The sequence below is a fragment of the Mesoplodon mirus genome (assembly GCF_964341445.2).
Source record: "Mesoplodon mirus genome assembly, chromosome: 4".
Classification (NCBI taxonomy): Eukaryota; Metazoa; Chordata; class Mammalia; order Artiodactyla; family Ziphiidae; genus Mesoplodon; species Mesoplodon mirus.
This window is the reverse complement of record NC_138979.1, coordinates 81,338,911-81,358,301: the sequence shown is the minus strand read 5'-3', so window position 1 is coordinate 81,358,301 and position 19,391 is coordinate 81,338,911. Positions and strand designations below refer to the sequence as shown.

At 49.9% G+C, this 19,391-nt stretch overlaps 1 protein-coding gene across 2 annotated transcripts in view; it reads left to right on the top strand.

Annotated features, from left to right (window-relative positions):
* Nucleotides 1–456: 456 nt before the first annotated feature.
* Nucleotides 457–19,391, top strand: part of ST8SIA2 (ST8 alpha-N-acetyl-neuraminide alpha-2,8-sialyltransferase 2) — a gene marked incomplete at both ends in the record, with an annotated part of 59,884 nt that continues 40,949 nt past the window's right edge. For both annotated transcript variants that reach the window (XM_082619073.1, XM_082619072.1), the window contains one exon: nt 457–554. In XM_082619073.1, the coding sequence (XP_082475199.1) occupies nt 457–554 (98 nt within the window). The remainder of the gene's footprint in view (nt 555–19,391) is intronic.

Here is a 19,391-nt window from a genome sequence, read left to right as displayed (position 1 = left end):
CACCCGGTGCCCCGAGCCCAGCCTTCTTAAGCGGGGAGTGGCAGGCTCCGGCCACAACCCACCGCCCTCGGGAGCTGAAAGAAGCCAGGCGGGAGAAGCAAAGGCGGGAGGCTGGACACTGGAGTTGACTGGGGTGGGAGGAGGAGGGCAGAGGAGCTGAGCGAAGCTGTCAAACTGCGCGCGGAGCCCCGCGCTGGGCGGGGGAAGGGAGGGGAGGGGAGTAGAGAGGAGGGGCGGACGGGAGCTGAGAGGGAGCGAGCCGCCTCGCCGCGCCTGAGCAACCCTTGTCTGCCGCTGTCGCCGCCGCCGCCGCCGCCGCCGGCCCGGACTCGCCCGGAGCGCAGGGTGTCTGCCCCGCTGGGCGCCACGCGCGGAGGCTCCGGCGCCTGCCGCTGCGCCCTCCAGCCCCAGCTCCTCGCGCCGGCCCGCGCGGGTCCCGGTGGGCGCGAACCCACCATGCAGCTGCAGTTCCGGAGCTGGATGCTGGCTGCGCTCACGCTGCTCGTGGTCTTCCTCATCTTCGCAGACATCTCGGAGATCGAAGAAGAAATCGGGTAAATAGCTGCGCCTGGGCCCGTGCCGAGCCCTGGCGGGATCTCTTACCACCCCGGTACTCCGCATCCTCCCTCACGCACGCTTTGTGTGCGCCGCGCCCCCCTGTCGCTCCGCTGGAGAGCCGGGGGACGATTTTGGCTGGGGGTGGCTGTGCCGGGAGCCCAGGACTGTTTGGGGGGCGGAGGGTGGGGGCGCGGCTGCCACTGGGAGTCCCCGGGCAGGGAGCACTGCCAGCCTCCAGCTGGTCCGCGTCGGGGAGCGGACTCGCCCACCCTGCCTCCCTTCCTCTGCATGTCCGCGCGCGTTGTCGCCGGGGTCGAGGGAGGGCGCCCGGGAGTGTCTGGGGCGGGCGGAGGGGCCGAGAGTGGAGGAGGCAGGAGTTTCTTTGTCTCCTGCTCGGCCGCTTTCTCGCCTGAACAAAGTGGGCAGGGGGCGCGCGGGGATCTCTGTGCTGGGGGAAGGGATCCCCGGGCCGGGGCGGAAGGCGGGGGCTCTTCACGGGCTCCCGGGAAGGCGAGTGTCCCCAGTACCTACAGACACGCACACGCGCCTCCCGCCGGCCCGGGAGCCCAGCACAGGGGTGTGGGCTGACACCGCTAGAGGCGGAGCGCGCGGGGGTTAGCTGAGATCCCTTCCCCACCCTCACCTGGCTTTGGGCGCTCAGCTAATCCCGCGGCTCCCCCTATGCCCCCGGGTTCCTGTGCGCTCGCAGCGCCGCGGTGGAGACCTTTCGGGAAAGTCTGTACCACCGCCCTCTCGTCTTCGGGGGCTGGGGTGGAGGGTGCCCAGGCACGCGGTCTAACCCTGGCTTTTCTCCCGATCTCTCCGGGGGGAGCGGGGGGACCGCGAGCCCCTGCCCTGCCGCTGGACTTCCAAGAGTGCGCGCTTGCGGCGCGGGACGCACCTGCTGTGGGTCCTGGAGGCTGAGAGTCGCGCCCCGCCCCTGGGCCGGCCCCTCTCCGCTTCGACGCTACAAAGAGTCTCCAGGCCGCTGTAAGCAGGTGGGGGGAGTGGGCAGCCAGGGTTCTGAGGGGCCCATTGGAGAGCCTCCTGGCCCTGGGCAGAGAGAAAGTGAGGTCACAGAGTGGGCAGAAAGTCCCTTCCTCCGTGGGGCTAGTCCCGCACAGCGTGCGCCCCTCCTTTGTCCCATCTGTTATTTCATTCACTATCAGCGCTAGTTGAGGGCTCGCTAAGCTGACAGATCCCTCAAAAGGGAAATGCCAGTCCTGGTCCAGGATGCCAAGGCCCTAAGGACTCAAACCTGGGGCAGGCGCCACTACCTGCTCTCTCCTTTTCTCCTTGCCCCTTCCCATCTTGGCCCCCGCAGAATTCCTTCTGTGAACTCCAGTGCTCTTCAAGTACCAAACGTTTCTCTGCCTCTTCCTCCTCCTCATTCTCGGTTTCCCCAAGAGCTCAGAAAACTTTCACAAATAGTGTTCAGTTAATACACGACATGCTCCCACGCGGAGACAGAGAAACGCTACGTTCTGTAGCTGTTCGCCTCAAAAACGTGGATTGGAAAGGAAATCAGGCAAGACAAGTCCTGAGGTGATGGAGGACGCGGTGGGGAGGGCCTTCCTCTCGGCTCCCACACTCTTCTCCCAGATGTGGGCTCTGCCTGGCCCAGACCACTTGCTGACCTTGACATGTGAGGGAAGGGCCAGCAGCTGCCCATTGTTCTGCTATGAAAACGTAAGAGCTGCACCCATTCAGGCATCCCTCGCTTGTCCATTCACTGAACTTTTACCGAATTTCTTCTATAGGCCAGTGACTTTTTTTTTTTACATCTTTATTGGAGTATAATTGCTTTACAATGGTGTGTTAGTTTCTGCTTCATAACAAAGTGAATCAGTCACACGCACACATACGTTCCCATATCCCTTCCCCCTCGCATCTCCCTCCCTCCCACTCTCCCTATCCCACCCCTCTAGGTGGTCACAAAGCACCGAGATGATCACCCCGTGCTATGCAGCTGCTTTCCACTAGCTACCTATTTTACGTTTGGTAGTGTATATATGTCCATTAGGCCAGTGACTTTTAAGTTTTAAAATGCAATCAGGAAATCACTTTGCACATAATGCTACACTTCCCTGCCAAATGTGTTGTAAAGCCCCTACTCCCCACGTTAGGTTATTCTAATGGTATCCAGAAATAAGTTGCAAGGCCTGAGCTAAGAAGGGCATTTACATATATATTTAAATCCCAGGGCTCTTGTGCTATGGATGTGTTTCATTGGGGGGGGGCGGGTCCTGCTTGGGCCCACACTGGGGAAAATTGTCTAAAAATTTTGTGTCATCTTGTGTGACATTATCCCCCCTTCTGGTGCCCCTGTCCTCAGGCTGACCCCTGACTTGACCAGTCCTGACCCAGGCCTGAGACCCCTCTCCCGCAGCCCCTTGTCCAGTCCCACCCCCAGTCTTCCCCACACACTGTTAACTCATCTGGGATTTGCCATAACTGGTGGAGGAAGGACATGAAACAGAGGACCAGAATCCCCGCAGCCCCCTATATCTGTTTTGCAAGCCAAGTTTCAAGCTCAGTCACTTATTTAATCCTTGGAAGCAACCCAACTTTGAGCAGCCAGCAGGGGTCAGTGCCCTAGCACAGTGGCCAGTGAGGGGGCGCCAGGAGCAGGACTCTTATCTTCCTCACCCTATGCTTTGCCTTTCTGGGAGACCTGGGATCATACTCCAGACCACGGTGCTATTGCACCAGCCCTGCCCACCCTTCCCCTACTTGATATTGACCTATGCTAGGGAAGATTACAAATTACCTGCCAGGACCACTCCCTGGGAGAAGACAATTCTGTGAAAGGATGGCTGTTTCTGGAAGGCAATGATGGCACCCTGTGATCTGTTAGGAAGGAAGGAAGGAAGGAAGGAAAGAAGGAAAAATCTCTTCTTGAAGTAAATTTTCCAAGGATTAACACATGAGAAGTAAACGAGGAAAGACAATTTCATGTGTATCGTCTAGAGGAACAAAACTGAGATATATTTTTGCTAAACTCTTGATTCCTTTTATTATAAAATAAGGCTTTTGCTGTGGTGATCTCAGAAGTTCTGTCCTGCCCAAGGAATCATAGAACGGGTTATGAAGGGCGGGAGTTTTCTTCCAGAGGCTATTTCCCTAGAGACACATCTCTTCCTAAGTGATGATTTTCAAAGTTCTGTTTCTAACTTGCTTGCTTGGGAAAATGCCTCCCTGGGGCTGAATGAGAAAAAAAAATGTAAAATGCTCTTCAAAGCATTCAAAGAGTGAATTCAAATTCTAAATCAGAGATTGGGTGGAGCTTTGGTAAAACAGCCCCCATCAACTCATGCAGCACCCCAAATTTAGAGTCAATTGGACCAAGTCGTAAGCTAAAACTCTTTTTCTGATTATCCCCTGGGCCCACCGTGGTGCCTTCAAAACCTGACACACAGAAGGCATTCAGTAAACATCTACTGGATAAATATCTTTCTGGGGTCTGGCCCAGTGATGGGCATACACGGCATCCTTAGGGAAGGCTGATACTCACAGAGCCTTAGGATGGGAAAGGAGTGCAGGGCTCCCCCTAAGAAACCTCCTCTCTTTTTACAATTAGGATAAATTTGACCCTGAGAAGTAGTGTCTCTTATCCAAGATCACACCTGGCTGATTAGGGACAGGGCAAGCCTGCACAGGTCTCCTCTCTTATAACCCAATGCCCTAGTCCCCAAATGAGGTCTCTAATCATAAAAGAGTTACAGAACTCTTGTTGAAGAGGATGTAGCTAGTAATAACAGAAATCATGGCAATGGTGAAGATGAAGGTGATGGTGGTCATTAACATTCATTTATTTATTGAGTGCTTGCTATGAACCAAGAGCTATTCCAAGTGCTTTACAGGCGCTAACACATGTCATCCTCCTGGCAACCCAATGGTCACCTATTAGTGGCGCCACTATTTGTTGAGCGCAAATAGTGCCAGACACCGTGCTTACTGCTTTAAAGCCCCAGCTCACTCAGTCCCCACCAAACCTCTTGAAGCTGGGTAGGGTGGCTATCTTTAGTTCATCAGTGAGGAAACTGAGGCTCAGAGAGGTTGTATAACTTGCTTGTGATAAAGCAAATGACCCTAATTCTATGAGAAGCCAAAGCCCCTGTCTTGACTGCCGTGCTAGACTGCCCTGTCCTCTGAATTCTTTGCCCCCTGCAATAACATTACATAATAGGTCTCAGAACTAGCCTTCCTAACTCATCCCCCTGCATTCTTCCAAAGGCTCAGTTTTCCTAAGAGCCTGGTCTGACTTAGTAGTAACCCGCTCCCCTGCCCTCAGCGGTTTAGAAGGAGGGAAGGTGAGTACTGAGGATTGGAGAAGGACTCGGGGCTCGTCTCCCCAAAATGCCCCTCTGGTCCAGTCAAAGTTCAGTGTGATGCTATACCCTGGTTTGCCAGACAAGCTCACTGGCCATGGGCCTGAGCATCCCAGACTTATAGGTGGGACCTTGGGCTAAAGCTTCTGAAGGAGAGAAAACTCCCATTCCATTGCAACCCTGATTCTGATGTCAGTTGAATGCGCCTTCCTCACTTCTACACACCATAAGATTGGGCATCCAGGAACCTGGACTAGGTGATAGTAAAGATGCTTAACAACTGGTCCCTCTCGGGCACTGACCTGTTAGAATGGACATCTGACTGGTCAGAACTGATGCTGTCCAGTACACCATGGTCAGGGTCCTGGTGCCCCCCAAACATCAGACACTGTCTGGGAAGGTAATAGACAAGGAAGGACTAGCTCTGACCCTCAGATCCGTGAACTGGCAACTCCTGCCATCAGCTGAGAATGAGGTGAGGTGCACCTTTTAGTGGATGAGTCCAGGTGGATGTGAAAGGAAGTGACCTTGGGCAGTTGCAGTCCAGGCACTCTGTAAGAAACACACATATTTGCACAAGACCGTGCAACATTTTTTTAAAGCCCATTCTTCGCCCCAGTCCTCATGTACTTCACTCAAGTATAAACATGATTGGAGGATAAAATAGGACAGAAAGAAAGTCTGGTGTTTAACTGACTTGCTCCAAGCCCTTGTTGCCAACTGTTCCTAGCATCAAATTTAAATTGCAAATAGATATCCATCTTAGAAACCAATTCACCACTCAGGGCCTCTTTCCCTTTGTAAAGCAGGGTTGCTAGATTTTTAAATTGCTTAGGTTTTACAAATTGGGGATGTTGTAGATCGCAAATGATAAATACTTCTCAGAAATAGTGGAATTCTATAAAGGCTCGCATTGCTCTTAGCATGGCATACAAGGTAATACCTAATCTGGTCCCTGCCTCTCTCTTCAGCCTTCCTGGCCTCCAGCCATTCTGTATTGCTATTGCTCACAGTTCCCTGGAATGTACCATGACTTCATGCCTCTGTGCCTTTGCACATGTTCTTTTTTTTTTTTTTTTTTTTTGCGGTACGCGGGCTTCTCACTGTTGTGGCCTTTCCCGTTGCGGAGCACAGGCTCCAGACGCGCAGGCTCAGCGGCCATGGCTCACGGGCCCAGCCACTCTGCGGCATGAGGGATCCTCCCGGACTGGGGCACGAACCCGTGTTCCTGCATCGGCAGGCGGACTCTCAACCACTGCGCCACCAGGGAAGCCCATTTGCACAAGTTCTTACTGCTTTCTAGAACAACCTCCTTGCACACACTATTCTTAACCCCACACCCCACCCATCCTTACTTCCCCTCCCTCCTCCTTTAAGGCGAAGGCTAGTATCACCTCCTTTGCAAAGAATTCCAAGACCCCAGACCTTCCTTGGACAGTCTGGGGTAGCTGCCTCTCCTGTGTGTACACTTAACATCTATCATGACAGTATCCTATGGAGATGGACTCAACAATTTTGTTTTATTTTTTCCCTTATCCCCAGCCCCTGGTGATAAGTATATGGTTTAGTAAATAGAGCCCATAAAGTATTTTCAGAATGAACAAACTTAGGCCTAGCACATGGCAAAAGTAAGCATTCAGCCTTTCTGACCCCAAAGGTCTACACGATTCTAATAACAATTAAACACCCTCCACTTGCTCAGAAAGCCCCTTGCTTTTCCCAACATGTGTATCCAACATGGAGGCCACAGCCCAGTTAAGGGCACAGTTTTCATTGTCTCAGAATGTTGTAGAACAGGCCAATGGGAATGAAAGCACCTTTCTAGTTTGTAAAAGAGGAGGACCCAGTGATAAGTTTCCCACTGTCAGTTCAGATAAAAAGCAAAGGTGTAAAGCCCCACCTCCAAGCCTCTGTCCAGCTCATTTTCTCCCGAGAGCCCTTTCTAGCCCTGCCACTGCCAACAGTGCCAGCGCCTCCCCCATCCTCCTTCTGCCTGGAGAGGAAGTGCCTGCTCTGTCCATCTTTATCACCTTAACGGCTTCCACACTGGAGTTAAGAGCAGACTTAATTTGGTGCCAACTGTTTCCTTCCAAGGGCTGGTCCCCAGAAAGGATGCTGAACAGAAAGGCTGTGTTGTGTGTTTGAAACATTGAGGGAGTAAGAAGTCAGGTTGATGTGTGTCATCTCAAAGATTTTCTCTATTAAGCACTTTTAAGTGGTGTTATGATTTTCAAACACTGGTCAAACCAGGGAATCATGATGGATCAGCCAAGACTCATAGCAGCTGCAAGGACCCTCAGTGGGTTTCAGGAGCCTCACACCTCTCAGCTGCCTCAAGTGAAAACAAGTTCAAGAGGCAGATGGAAAGATACAGTGAAAGGAGTAAGGGAGGGGCAGGAACATGAATGCCAGCAGGGGGCTGGTCAGGTGGCTGCCTCCTGCCAGGGAACAGGGACAGGTCCATCTCTCCAGGAGAAGCCCCAAGGTGAGACGCTTGGGTGCCATCTGCGTGCAGGGAAACCGTCCCCTGTGTCTGAGTGACTGCTGGTCTGGGGCTTGTCCTTAAGTGTTGAGATTAGTCACTCTCCTGGGGGACAGCTGGGCTGGATTTAAATTCTCCCCAGTCTCCTGCAATTGGTCACTTGGCTAGGAAGCCGCCCAGTGTCCTGACAGGACCTGTTTGTCACAGCATTTTCTTAGCTTCAGCTGTCACAGGCTTCGGCAGGGAGCAGCTCCTCCGGACACTTCCAGCACTTGGAATCCTGATTCGCTGCTCTTGGAAACCCAGCGTCCTGCCTTGCTGTGTGGGTGTGTGTTTGAGTTCTGAAATTGCTCTGTGAGAAGGAAGCTCTTGGCTCTGTCACAGAGTTTCCTCAGCACTTTGCTCTTATTGTTGGAGAAACACGGAGACGCTCAGCTTTGCTTCCTTGTCCCCTTTTAAGGCTCCAGGCTACAATTTCTCCTCCTTCTCTTAGTTGATGGCTGGAGGTTGAAATGACCCTGAGATCAGCATTTCCCAGTGCTGATCTGCAGATGGGTGGTGATCCAGAAGGAAAAAAGGAAAGAAAAAATAAAAAACACAATGTAGCCATGACAATTATGTTAGTTTCAGGTATGCCAACTGTCATTTCCCGAGAACTATCTTTTGAGATGATGTTCTCTTTTTTCTTTTGGGTATTGATGTCCTTTCTTTCCTGAAAGAGGGTGATGGTAAATAGTAGTTGTGATCTTTTTCCTAAACTGAGTCCCCAGCGCCAATTCTTTGGAAATGTTACTGATCACCGAAATCTATAGTCTGGGGTCTCAGTTTACCTTGAAGAGTAAACAGAGGGCATCGCTTCTAGAAACAGGGGCTCATTCCTCATTCATCTTTTCTCCGTGGAGGCTGACGCCAGCAGAGAGTAACAACAGTCATTTTGGGGGGGGGCAGGTCTGCTGTGTGCCATATGATAGCCTAAGCTAGTTCTGTTCGCACCTGTAATCTTCCCAACAATCCTATGAGGTCCATATTGGTATTATCTCCATTTTATAATGAGGAACCTGAGGCACAGAACAGTTAAGTAACTTGGCCAAGGTCACATAGCTAGTCAGTTGCAGAGCTGGGATGGGAACCCAGGTTCCAGGGAATCAGTAGAACTATCCAAAACTGATGTACGAAATGACATCCAGTGGGGAAAATATGCATGCTCCTGTTTCCAAAGGGTAAAGCTTGGAAAGAGAGAGGCCTGTGGGAGAGAGAAACCCGGAAAGCAGCAACGCTGGAAGAGAACTCGGGAGAAAGGAAACCAGAGGTGAGGCCGTAATGGAATATGGCAGCCCAGAAGATCAATGCAGTTTAGGGTCGCCAGATCCACAGCATCTTGTTTTGGAACGGTGCCCCCCACTCCACCTTCCCCCTTTCCCTCCCGTCCAGCCCCCTCCTTGTCCCCACCAGGTCTCATCAGAGTGGCTCTGGAGCATATTTGTTTGACCAACTCATTAGAGTAGACACACACACGTACACACATGTACACACACACTGATGGGAGAGAAAAACAACACAGACGATTAGGCCTGGAGGAATTTTCTTCTGGGGAAAGAGAGAAGGGCTAGTGCAGCCAGCTTCCTGGAACCTGGCAAGGAATGAAGAAAGTAGGCTGGGAGGGGACAGGCTTCTGCAGGGAGATTGTACAGGCCCAGGGAGCCCGTTTCCTGGGAGCTGACATTGTGCTGAGAGCTGCACAGGGCAATCTCTTAAGCCTCACAACCGCCATGTTTGCTCATCTGCAGATGAGGAAGTAGGGGCCCAAAGAGGTGCCAAGACTTGCTAAGGTCACACAGCCAGTAACAAGGAAATGAGGTGCCAGCCAAGTTTGCCTGACTCCATCACCCACTCTGTTCATAGTGACTTCTGTGTCTCCGAATCACCGGGCTCCCTGCCCCTGTTCCCCCTGCCTCCCATCTCCTGCCTTGGGCCATTTTCTGTACCACAAAGACAGTTTGCAAAGGGAAACTGGAAACATTAGGACTTCAGAAAGGACTCGTGGCATGTCAGGTGAGCCTCCCAAGCACTATGGCGACCACGCCTTTGGGTGCAACGTTTCAGCCAATGCTGAGGAGGGGCACACACCCTTGAACTCTGTCCAGCGAGGTGTGGGCGCTTGCTGTTAGGTTTCCCATCTCCAATTTCAAGAATAAGAATATTGGCCATGCTCGGAGGAGCGCTACACAGGATTAATTCACACCTTCTTGCTTAGTAAATGCCAGCGTGGCTTAAATAATGCAGCGGGGAGGCTAAGATACCCGGAGAAAATGAGCTGGTAAATTGATAGGTCAGGCGACTTTCATTTGCTCTTCTCCTGTAAGCAGCAAAGCCCCTCCTACTGCACCTCTAAGGTTCCTAAGTTTGGGAGTTAGCTGTAAGCAGACTCTGCCTGATGTCCAAACTATACCCCAGTCCATAGGTTTAGTTCCCAGGAGAGGCAAAGAGAAGGGCAAGAGAGAAACCCACAGTGGTGCACAGGTCCTGGCCCGGGCAGAGAGCCTCTTAGACTGCAGCACGAGAGCTGCAGCTCCTTGACAAATAGCCTCCAGAAGAGCGGGACCATCCAGCATTGGGGGTGGAGCCAGCTAAGGCTCGGCAGCCCCTTCCCCAGAGGGTAACCGCCACCAAAGCTCTACCCTCCAGCGTCATTAGGATGACTCCCTTAGGGCTTTGTAAATCTCTCCCAGCTGCCAGCCTGGGGCCTTCCTTTTCTCCGGTCAGTAAGGACTGTCAAGTCTTCCCTATGAGCCAGACTCACTGCTCATGCCTCTGGACACTAGGCCACACCTTTGGAGCCCCTGGGAGCTGCTATGGAAAGACTGAGGCTCTAACCACTGATGAAACACTTATTACCTGCGTGACCTCACGCAGGTGGCTTCACCTCTCTGAGCCTCAGTTTCCTAACCTGTATAATGGAGTTACTAGTATCCAACTCACAGTGTTCTGAGGAGTAAATTATAAATCGTGGGAATGTAAAATGGTGCAGCTGCTGTGGAAAACAACAGGGTGGTTCCTCAAAAAATTAAAAATAGAATTGCCATATGACCCAGCAATTCCACTTCTGGGTATATACCCCAAAGAATCAAAAGCAGGGATTTGAACAGATATTTTTATACCCGTGTATATTATAGCAGTATTATTTGCAATAGCCAAAAAATGTCCATCAACGGATGAATGGATAAGCAAAATGTGGTATGTATATACAATGGAATGTTACTCAGCCTTAAAAGGGAAAGAAATTCTGACACATGCTACAACATGGATGAGCCTCGAGGACATTACACTAAGTGAAATAAACCAGACACAGAGAACAGATATTGTATGAGTCCACTTATATGAGATAACTAGAATAGTCAAATTCATGGAGACAGGAAGTAGAGTGGTAGTTGCCAGGAGCTGGGGGAGGGGAGTTCCTGTTCAGTTGGCACACAGAGCTTCAGTTTTGCAGGATGAGAACTCTGGAGATTGGTTGCACAGCAACGTGAATGTACTTGACACTACTGAACCGTACAGTTGAAAATGGTGAAAATGGTAAATTTTATGTTAGGTGTATTTTACCACAACTAAACACACACACGCACACACACACACACAAATGAAAGCAGCCAGAAGAGTGCCTGGCAGGTGCTCAAGACACAGTGATTTATTTGAAGAGCATAGTTGTGGTATTAACAAAGCAACATCAATGTGAGTACTATTTAATTCAAAAAATGATATAGTACAAAAATCATGGTTGGGAGGCAGTAGAGGGAGAAAAAGAGAAAGGGACGTAGACTAGAATTAGAGACATACACACCATTTCTTTGTTGTGAGCATATCTGGATACACTTGCTGGAGGGGGCCCAAATTCCCAACACCTGGGATTTAAGACCTTGGAAAGTGCAAACATATACTTTTCGTGGACTCTCTGTAACTACTCGTTGGCCTGCCTTCCTGTCTAACTTCAGTGGAGGGGCCCATAAGGTCTCTGTCAAAATCTAAACTGGGGCTTCCCTGGTGGCGCAGTGGTTGAGAGTCCACCTGCCGATGCAGGGGACACGGGTTCGTGCCCCGGTCCGGGAAGATCCCACATGCCGCAGAGCGGCTGGGCCCGTGAGCCATGGCCGCTGAGCCTGCGCGTCCAGAGCCTGTGCTCCACGGCGGGAGAGGCCACAGCAGTGAGAGGCCTGCGTAACGCAAAAAAAAAAAAAAATCTAAACTGCATGGAAGTCAGGGAGTGGTGGGGGAGGGAAGCAGGGGGGAGAGAGGTGGGAGGCCAAGGGTGCAGATAGCCCAGACCACCCCTCCCTCCCAGATCCAGGTTCCTAGCTGCGCTTTTCTTACCATCTGCATCAGAGTAGCCATGATTAGTGTTTTTGGCTCAAGGGAACAGAGAAGGGAGTTCCAAAATGCTGATCCCCAGAGATTTGGCTCCTGCTAGTCTGGAACCTGCTGAGATACAGCTGACTCTCCCCATTTAGGCTCGTGCCAGGCAACTCCCAGAAGACAACTGGAGTGAGCAAGCGCTGTGGTTTCCAGGGTCAGGCAGTCCCAAAACTGGGGGCTGTTACAAACAGTGCCGGCCCCACCCCAGAGTTTCTGATTCAGCAGGTCTGGGGTGGGTGGAGCCTGAGAACTGGCATCACTAACAAGTTCCAGGTGATGCTGATATCTCTGGCCCTTTCAAGGACCACACTTGGAGAAACACTGGGCCTTGTCAATCAAAGTGTGGTTCTTGGACCAGCCACATGGGCTTCACCTGGAGTTTTGGTAGAAATGCAAAATCTCAGGCCTCACCCCAGGCCCACACCTGATGAAATCTGCATCAGAACAAGACCCCAGGTAATTACCATACACAATCCCTGCACTGGTGGGAATAATTGGTTTCATGGCCTTCTGCAGAGCCCCAGCCCAAGCCAAAGACCTTGGCCCATCAAACCAAGGGGAAACTTGTCTGAGGATCCCTGTTGCCCATCAGAGTTGGCCTTGACTCTCAAAAGGATGTCAGAAAAATCAGTAATGGTTATTATTACAACTGGATGCCTGTGTGCACACCAGGGGTTTTCATACATTATTTCATTATAAAACCCTGGAAAAACCCATTTTATTGATGAGTAAACTGAGGCTCGGGTAAAGTAACTTCTTGATAAACACAGAAAAAAGAAAATTTTATGAAGGCCTACCTGACCATTTCCGGGGTGCCGGGGTTTAGGCCTGTGGATTAACCTACTTCTCTCCCTTTCACCCTCCCAAAAATGAGGCCTGAGGCATGAAGTAAGGCAAGGAGAATTTTTTTTTTAATGCAGTTTATTTTCCATCTCATCCATGAGGCTTTTTTTTTTTAATCTTGATATCAGTTACCCCTGTCTTTGCAACTTTCTTGGCCAAGAAGTTCTTAAAACTTGGTTTTTGGTTTTGGGGTTTTTTTTGGCCATGCCATGCAGCATATGGGATATTAGTTCTCCCACCAGGGATCAAGCCCATGCCCCCTGCATTGGGAGCACAGAGTCTTAACCATTGGACCACCAGGGAAGCCCCAAGGCAAGGAGAAATCTTAACCAAGGGTTGAATTGATTTATTAAATGAGCTTAATTAAGGAGGCCGCAATGTCTGTACCAGAATAACTTTGACCCAGGGCTGGAGCATGTGATAGGAATTTCCAGAGAAGCTGGTCAGCCAAGTACTCCTTGACTGTGTCATTAAGTCCCCTCATGAGCTTGGCTTGGATGTGATCATTCACACAGCCAATGGCCCCATTTCACAGTTGGCACACGCGGTTACAGTTCCCTAGAGTTCTTGGGGTTCCTGAGTGGTTTTGGTGGCCTGCCCAGCCAGCAATCTAATTCCAAACTCCATTCTCAGTTATAAAAAGCAGAGGAATTGATGGTGGAGGCCTCTAGGGGCTATCGAAGGCAAGTAGAGGGGAGCCTTTTAAAACCAATCTGCTACTTCAGATAAAGACAGCCTCTGGGCAGGCTGGAAGCCAAGAATTTAATTGTATTTATTTTTGCCATTACTTTCTATTTAGGGCAAGGGATATTGGTATTCTATTTATGGTTGTGATATAAAGGTTCCTTTGATGATTAATTCATTTAAGTTTTTGAGTCGATTTAAAGAAAACTATTAAGTCAATAAAGTGGGATTAGCAAAACACGTAAAGGTAGACCCCCAAAATGACTGAAGTCGATGCTGTGATGATGTGCTTGCTTTACTTCTCTTTACGACCATTATCTGCCCCCTTGGCAGTAAAGCCGCGACAAGTCCTTGTAAAACTTCTATAGAGAGTAAGTGAGTTAATCTTCCAAAAAAGTACCTAGTTACAGATACGATTTCTCATTGTATCTGGGAAATTGCCCAGTGCTCAAAAAAAGAATTCTCCGATGAAACAACCTTGTGGATGACTCAAAAGGCAAGGATGATTGAGCCCTGCCACCAACTCCCAGAAACACCACTAGGTGAGACTCCCGTTTTAGAGTCTCCCAGCGCCCTCCATATTTTCCTCCTTACAGTTCATATTTCTTGCATGGTGCCTTTCCTGCCTGGTAGATTGTCGCTTTAGGAGGGCTAGGACCATTTCACATCTGTGCTGCGTTGTACTTTCAGCCCCTTGCACAGTGCCTGGCAGAGAGTAAGTGCTGGTTTGGAGAACAAAGGAAGGAAAGGAGGGAGGGCAGGAAGGAGGGAGTTCGTTCCAGAGAGAAGCTCAGAACAGCTCCTGCCACCTACCTTCTGCAATCATTTATATATTCCTTTCCATGGCCAAAGGAGAGAAAATATGGTGGTTTATATCAGCTCCCACATAATTGTCTGATTTGAGATCCGTTGAATTCCGTCTTCGTTATAGATGAAATGCACTTTTCCTTTTCCCTGATCCCTTGGAGAAAAGACCAGCCCACTATTAAAGGTTTCTTAACAGGGTAATTCATGGTGCTATACACAAGCTCCATGGCCTGGTACGCAGAAACCAGAGGACCGGAGGGATGTGGATGTGGCCAGAATTGGGAATCAGGTGCGCTGGCTCCTGGCAGGCTGAGATCATGCTGATAACAAAGAGATTAATAAGGGTCTGCAACCTCCTCCATCCTGTAGTATCAAGGAGGGTTTTTAAATCAGTGCCGGTCTGGCTGGCTTAATGGTACCTAATCTTACCTTTTGAAGCTGGAATCTTTGAGAGTTGAGATCAATTGAGATAAAATAAAGCAAACTGTGTTGACTTTTGGATTTGGGGTCTTCATCAGATTCCCATTGTGTAGTGTTGTTTTTATTTTCTGTCTTGGAAATAGGTGGAAATTAGCCACTGGAGAGGGTTGTTCTGCCTGGACCAGGTGATGGTATATTTACTTCTGTTCTTCTTTTTTTCATCTTCCACAAGATGATTCTCCATGAGGGAAAGATCTCCATTTCTATCCTGTTCATCTCCATATACCCAGGGCATGTCGCCCAGTAAATGCTCAATGACTATATCTCAAGTACAGCATTTTAGTGTAACTAGCACACTCTCTGCCATGGGCCAAGTCTGCTGGAAAAGTCAGTCTGTTCCCAATTAGGTGCAGAAACAGCCGCCTTACAAGGCATCCCAGTGCCCCTGGAGAAAAGCCTCAGGAAGTCTCCCTGGTACCTGGTTTCCGTGACTGTTACCACGAGTCTTGTGTGGTCATCACAAAGCTGTGTGAGTAAAATGCATCTGATTCGTCACACACAAGGGCTCACAAGCCCTGTGCGAGATGCTGGTGACATGCAAAGATGAACCCAGCACAGAAAAAGTGCTTGAGGAGTTTGTGGTCTGATGGAGGAGAAACTCTTGAAAGTTTAGGCATTTCTCTGGCCAGAGGATCCATACCTTTTAAAGGATTCTCAAAGGATAGCACAAAGCTGAAGAGGAGCTGCTATGAACAGTTGAGACCCTTGAAATGTTTTGAACAGGAATGTGCATCACACATCATCTTCTGTGAGGATGAGAAACATGTCTGGGGTGAGTGAGAGCTGGGAGATCTGCCACCTCAAGGGCAGGCCCTAAGCTCTCAGGGCCTCAATTTCCCCATCTGTAAATGAGGTTCAACAACCCCTTTCCTCTAGCTGCAAAGCATCACCACTGGATACCTTCCCTGTTGAGTGAGTCCAGACTCACTGGAAATAGCTAATCCTTTTTCTATGCCTCTTAAATTCCTTGCCCTGAAATCTTAGAGTAGGGCAATATATAGGTGCTGAGCTATTTTTACCTACCACCTGCTCTACATTTAAAAGGGGAAAAAGCCACTCTAAGGGAGGTGGAAGGCAATCTTACACACTGAGGGTCTGCCACATGCCAGGCATCACAGTGGATGCTTTCACATCTCAATGAAGCCTCTTGATGAACTGGAAAGACAGGCTCAGCAGCATCTTTATTCCCCGCCTCTCAGTACTACTTGGAGACTCATTCTATTACAGCAGGATGGGTGTTCCAGATAAATTATGCTCAATATACCACGTTTTAGAAAAGCATGTGAGTGTATGTTATAAAATATAGAAAAGCTGGCATCAGTCATAGCTCAATTGGAGGATTTCGGAAGCCTTCTTCCTTCAGTTATCAGGAAGATTCATTATCACCAGCAAGCATCTCAACCTAGTAAGCGTCCCTGTCCTCAGTGGTGAGCCCTGCCATGTCACAGAAACAAAAATTGACAATATTGTGCTCCTAGTGATGATGATTCAGATCTGTAGGAGCTCCAAAGAGGGAGTCCCCACAAAGGGTGGTGGCAAGAGAAACATTTTCTAGAGGAGGTGGGATCAGGGTGGGAACTTGAAGGAATGGTCCAAGACTTAGCCAGATGAAGAATGAAATTGATGATCCAGATGGGGAGAATGGCCTGAGACAAAGAAGGTTCAAGTGCACATCAAAGAGCTGTTCCTACCTTTGGGGCTTGGCTGGAGTTGGGGGCTTCGGGAGGACCTGAGGGTGGAGGAAAATAAGATGGGACAGGGGGTGCAGAGCCAGGCTGTCAGGGGCTGAGGGACTCACACTTGATTCTTTGGGAGGTTGCTTTGGTCTCATCTGGGGTCCAAAGACCTCTAAAGAGTCTGTGATGGGTTTTAGGAGATCCATGAACCTCTTGAAATCTTGGGCATTTCTCTGGGCAGAGGATCCATACATTTTAAAGGATTCTCAAAGGATTCCACAAAGCTGAAGAGGAGCTGCTATGAACAATTGAGACCCTTGAAATGTTTTGAACAGGAATGTGTAGACTGTATGTTGCTGGAAGGGGCAGAAGCTAGGGAGACCACCCAGGTCATCTATAGGAGCAGCATGGAGGGTCTGGGCTGGGGGGCAGGGGCTATAAATGGAAAGGAAGAGAGAGCTAGGGAGTCTTGGTTACAGAGGAGAAATGACAGTACTCTGGGGTGGTCAGTGATGGCTGAGCCCACTGTGGGTATCAGAATCCAGAGGGAAAGCTGTGCCTTAAGGTCCAATGGTGAGTTTGACTTTAAACATGATGATTTTAAGAGGATCGAGTTCATCTATGTAGGAATGAAGATATTTAAAAATCATTGAATCACCAATTATTGGAGTGTAGGTACAAAAGAGGCCAGCCAGCCCACTCCCCTGTATTTTCCAGGTACAGCAATGACACCCCAAGATGGGAAGGGACTTGTCCATGGTCACCTAGATGGTGGGCAACTGTAACCAATACATAAGCGAATAATATTTAGGAGAGACGTCAGAGCTGAGATGGAGATCAGAAGCCATTTGGAGGGAGACGAATGAAGCCATGAGTGTAGCCATCTTTAACATAGCAGAGACCCCAGGATTAAGCTTCGGTCTTTGCCCTCATTTAGAGAGTTGGAAGGAGGAACCAAGGGAGCAAAGGGCATGGAGAAGGACAAAGAAGTGAGGGGAGAACCGAGAGACCAACACTGTGCCTAAGGGGGGGCAAGCGCCCCTGGCAGAAGGGCGCATGGGATGAGGATGCTCCAGGGCCACTGGCTGGGGCATCGGCAGGCTCTGGGTGACAGCTGAGAGACCTCTTTCCTTGGTGTGGTGAGGTGATGAGAGATTTCAGAGAGGTCCCTGATAAAAGGGGGCCATGATTACAGTCTGGCCTTGCTAGAGGTTTGAGAGGCAAAGAGAAGCAGGTCAAGAGCAGGACCAGGCAGAAGGAGAATATTTTAAAAATTAAAAAAGTGTATTTGAAAAAATAAGGTAAAGAAACAATGAGGGGAGAGAAGGAAAGAGGGAGAGGTTATATGAGAAAGTCACAATCTTGAGGAGAAAATGGGACCAATAAACAGAGGTGGGGATGAAGATTCAGAGACCATCTTATGGGGCGAGGAGGGCCCAGAAACAACATGAATTTTACATGAGGGAAGATTGGGATCCATTCACCCGTCAGGCTCCTCTTGCTTTGGTACCATGGCTTGTGCAGACCCCTCTGCCTGAGCTCTTCCCACAGCCCTTTCGAGGCTGCCCTCCTCGTATTCTGGGGTTCTGACAAAATGCCATCCCCCCAAACAGCTCTTCCCTGCCCGCTCTCAAGTATACCCTCAGTCTCTAATCACTGCTTCTCCTGGTTTCTTCTTAGCATCACCCATTGTATGGATGGGTGGTTATGATCCTGTTCCTTTGCTGCAGTGTCTCCTGTATGTGTTATGTGTGTGAGTGTTTCTTGTCTCCAAATTTCAATTTTAAGCGCCTTCAGACTGGAGACTGTCTCCATCCCCCACTGTGACCCCAGAGCCCAGCCCAGGGCCCATCACGCACGTTAATTAGAACAAAAAGAAGAGAAGGAAGAAGAATTCAGCCATGACCTACTCTCTCTTCTCAGAAAAGTTTAATAGGAACAACAATAAAAATACAATTAAAAATAGCATCTGGCAAGCTGTTTATACCTATTCATTATCTCTTTTACTCTTCACTGTTTACTCATTTTAAGAGGTGAGGAGGCTCCGTTTTACATGTTCCGCTGGTGAGGGTGGACTTAGGGATCACACCAAAGCCCGTGTTAATGACAGTGGTGGACGAAAGAGGCATTTCCATCAAGAAAACAAGAGGCTAGATCCCTTTCTCCCATCCCCTCTGCCAGGGGATGGGTAGGCTCTGTGTATCCTCTCCCTGCTCCCGCCCACAGCATCACCTGGTTCTCAATGTGCCCGTGCAAAGCATGTGCAGGTGTTCTACTATCTAGAAAAAAAAAAGGGTTAAATTTCCTGTCCACCTGTCAGTCCGCTGCGGTCACACGAGAAGTCGGGAGGTAGAGAATTCTCTTTGCCTTTTGATTATTCTAAACCTCAAGGAGGGGCCGGGGTGTCCCCCTTCACCCTAGCCTTCTCCCCTGGCACTTTCTACAGGAATGTGATGGCAGGAGAAATGGGAAGAGAGTGAGGCTCTGAAGCAGCCCCCAGATGCAGAGCCCTCAGTGACAAGTTGAGCCACTGTCCCCTGGGCACCGTCCAGAGCCACCAGCCCAGACCTTGGAGGTAGGCAGGCCTGTGACTGTGATGCCGCCTCAGGCCCCAGCCCACCCTGGATGTCTGGACTGATGCTTAGGGCAAGAGGAAAATCAAAGGAGGGGGGCTTCCTGTTAACCCATCTTTGTTCCTCTCCTTTGTGCTTCTTTAGAACAGGAAGCAGGTTCCCAGCCTAATGCACAGCCTGAACTTCCTGTCCGAAGCTGCTGGAAATATTCAAAGTGTTAGGGTCAAAGTCTCCTAGAACGAGGGGTGGGAATCAAGAGGTATGGAAGGATCCCAGGTCACTTGTACACTCCGCTTGTCCTGACATGGCTTCACACCTCCTCCTCTCAGCTGTGGCAGCTGGAGTTGCAGGCATGTCTGGAGTCAGGTGTAGAGTCCCAGGTACGATGACAGTCTGGCCCTGCTCTCTGGCTTCTCTTCTGGGTTTGCTCCCGTTACAGCATGCCCCAGTTCTGACTGAGCTCAGACTTTCACCACCACTCCATCTCAGCCTCTTGCACCACGTTCCTGATTTGGAGATAATCTGTCAGACAGAGCCAGGTTCAAATCCT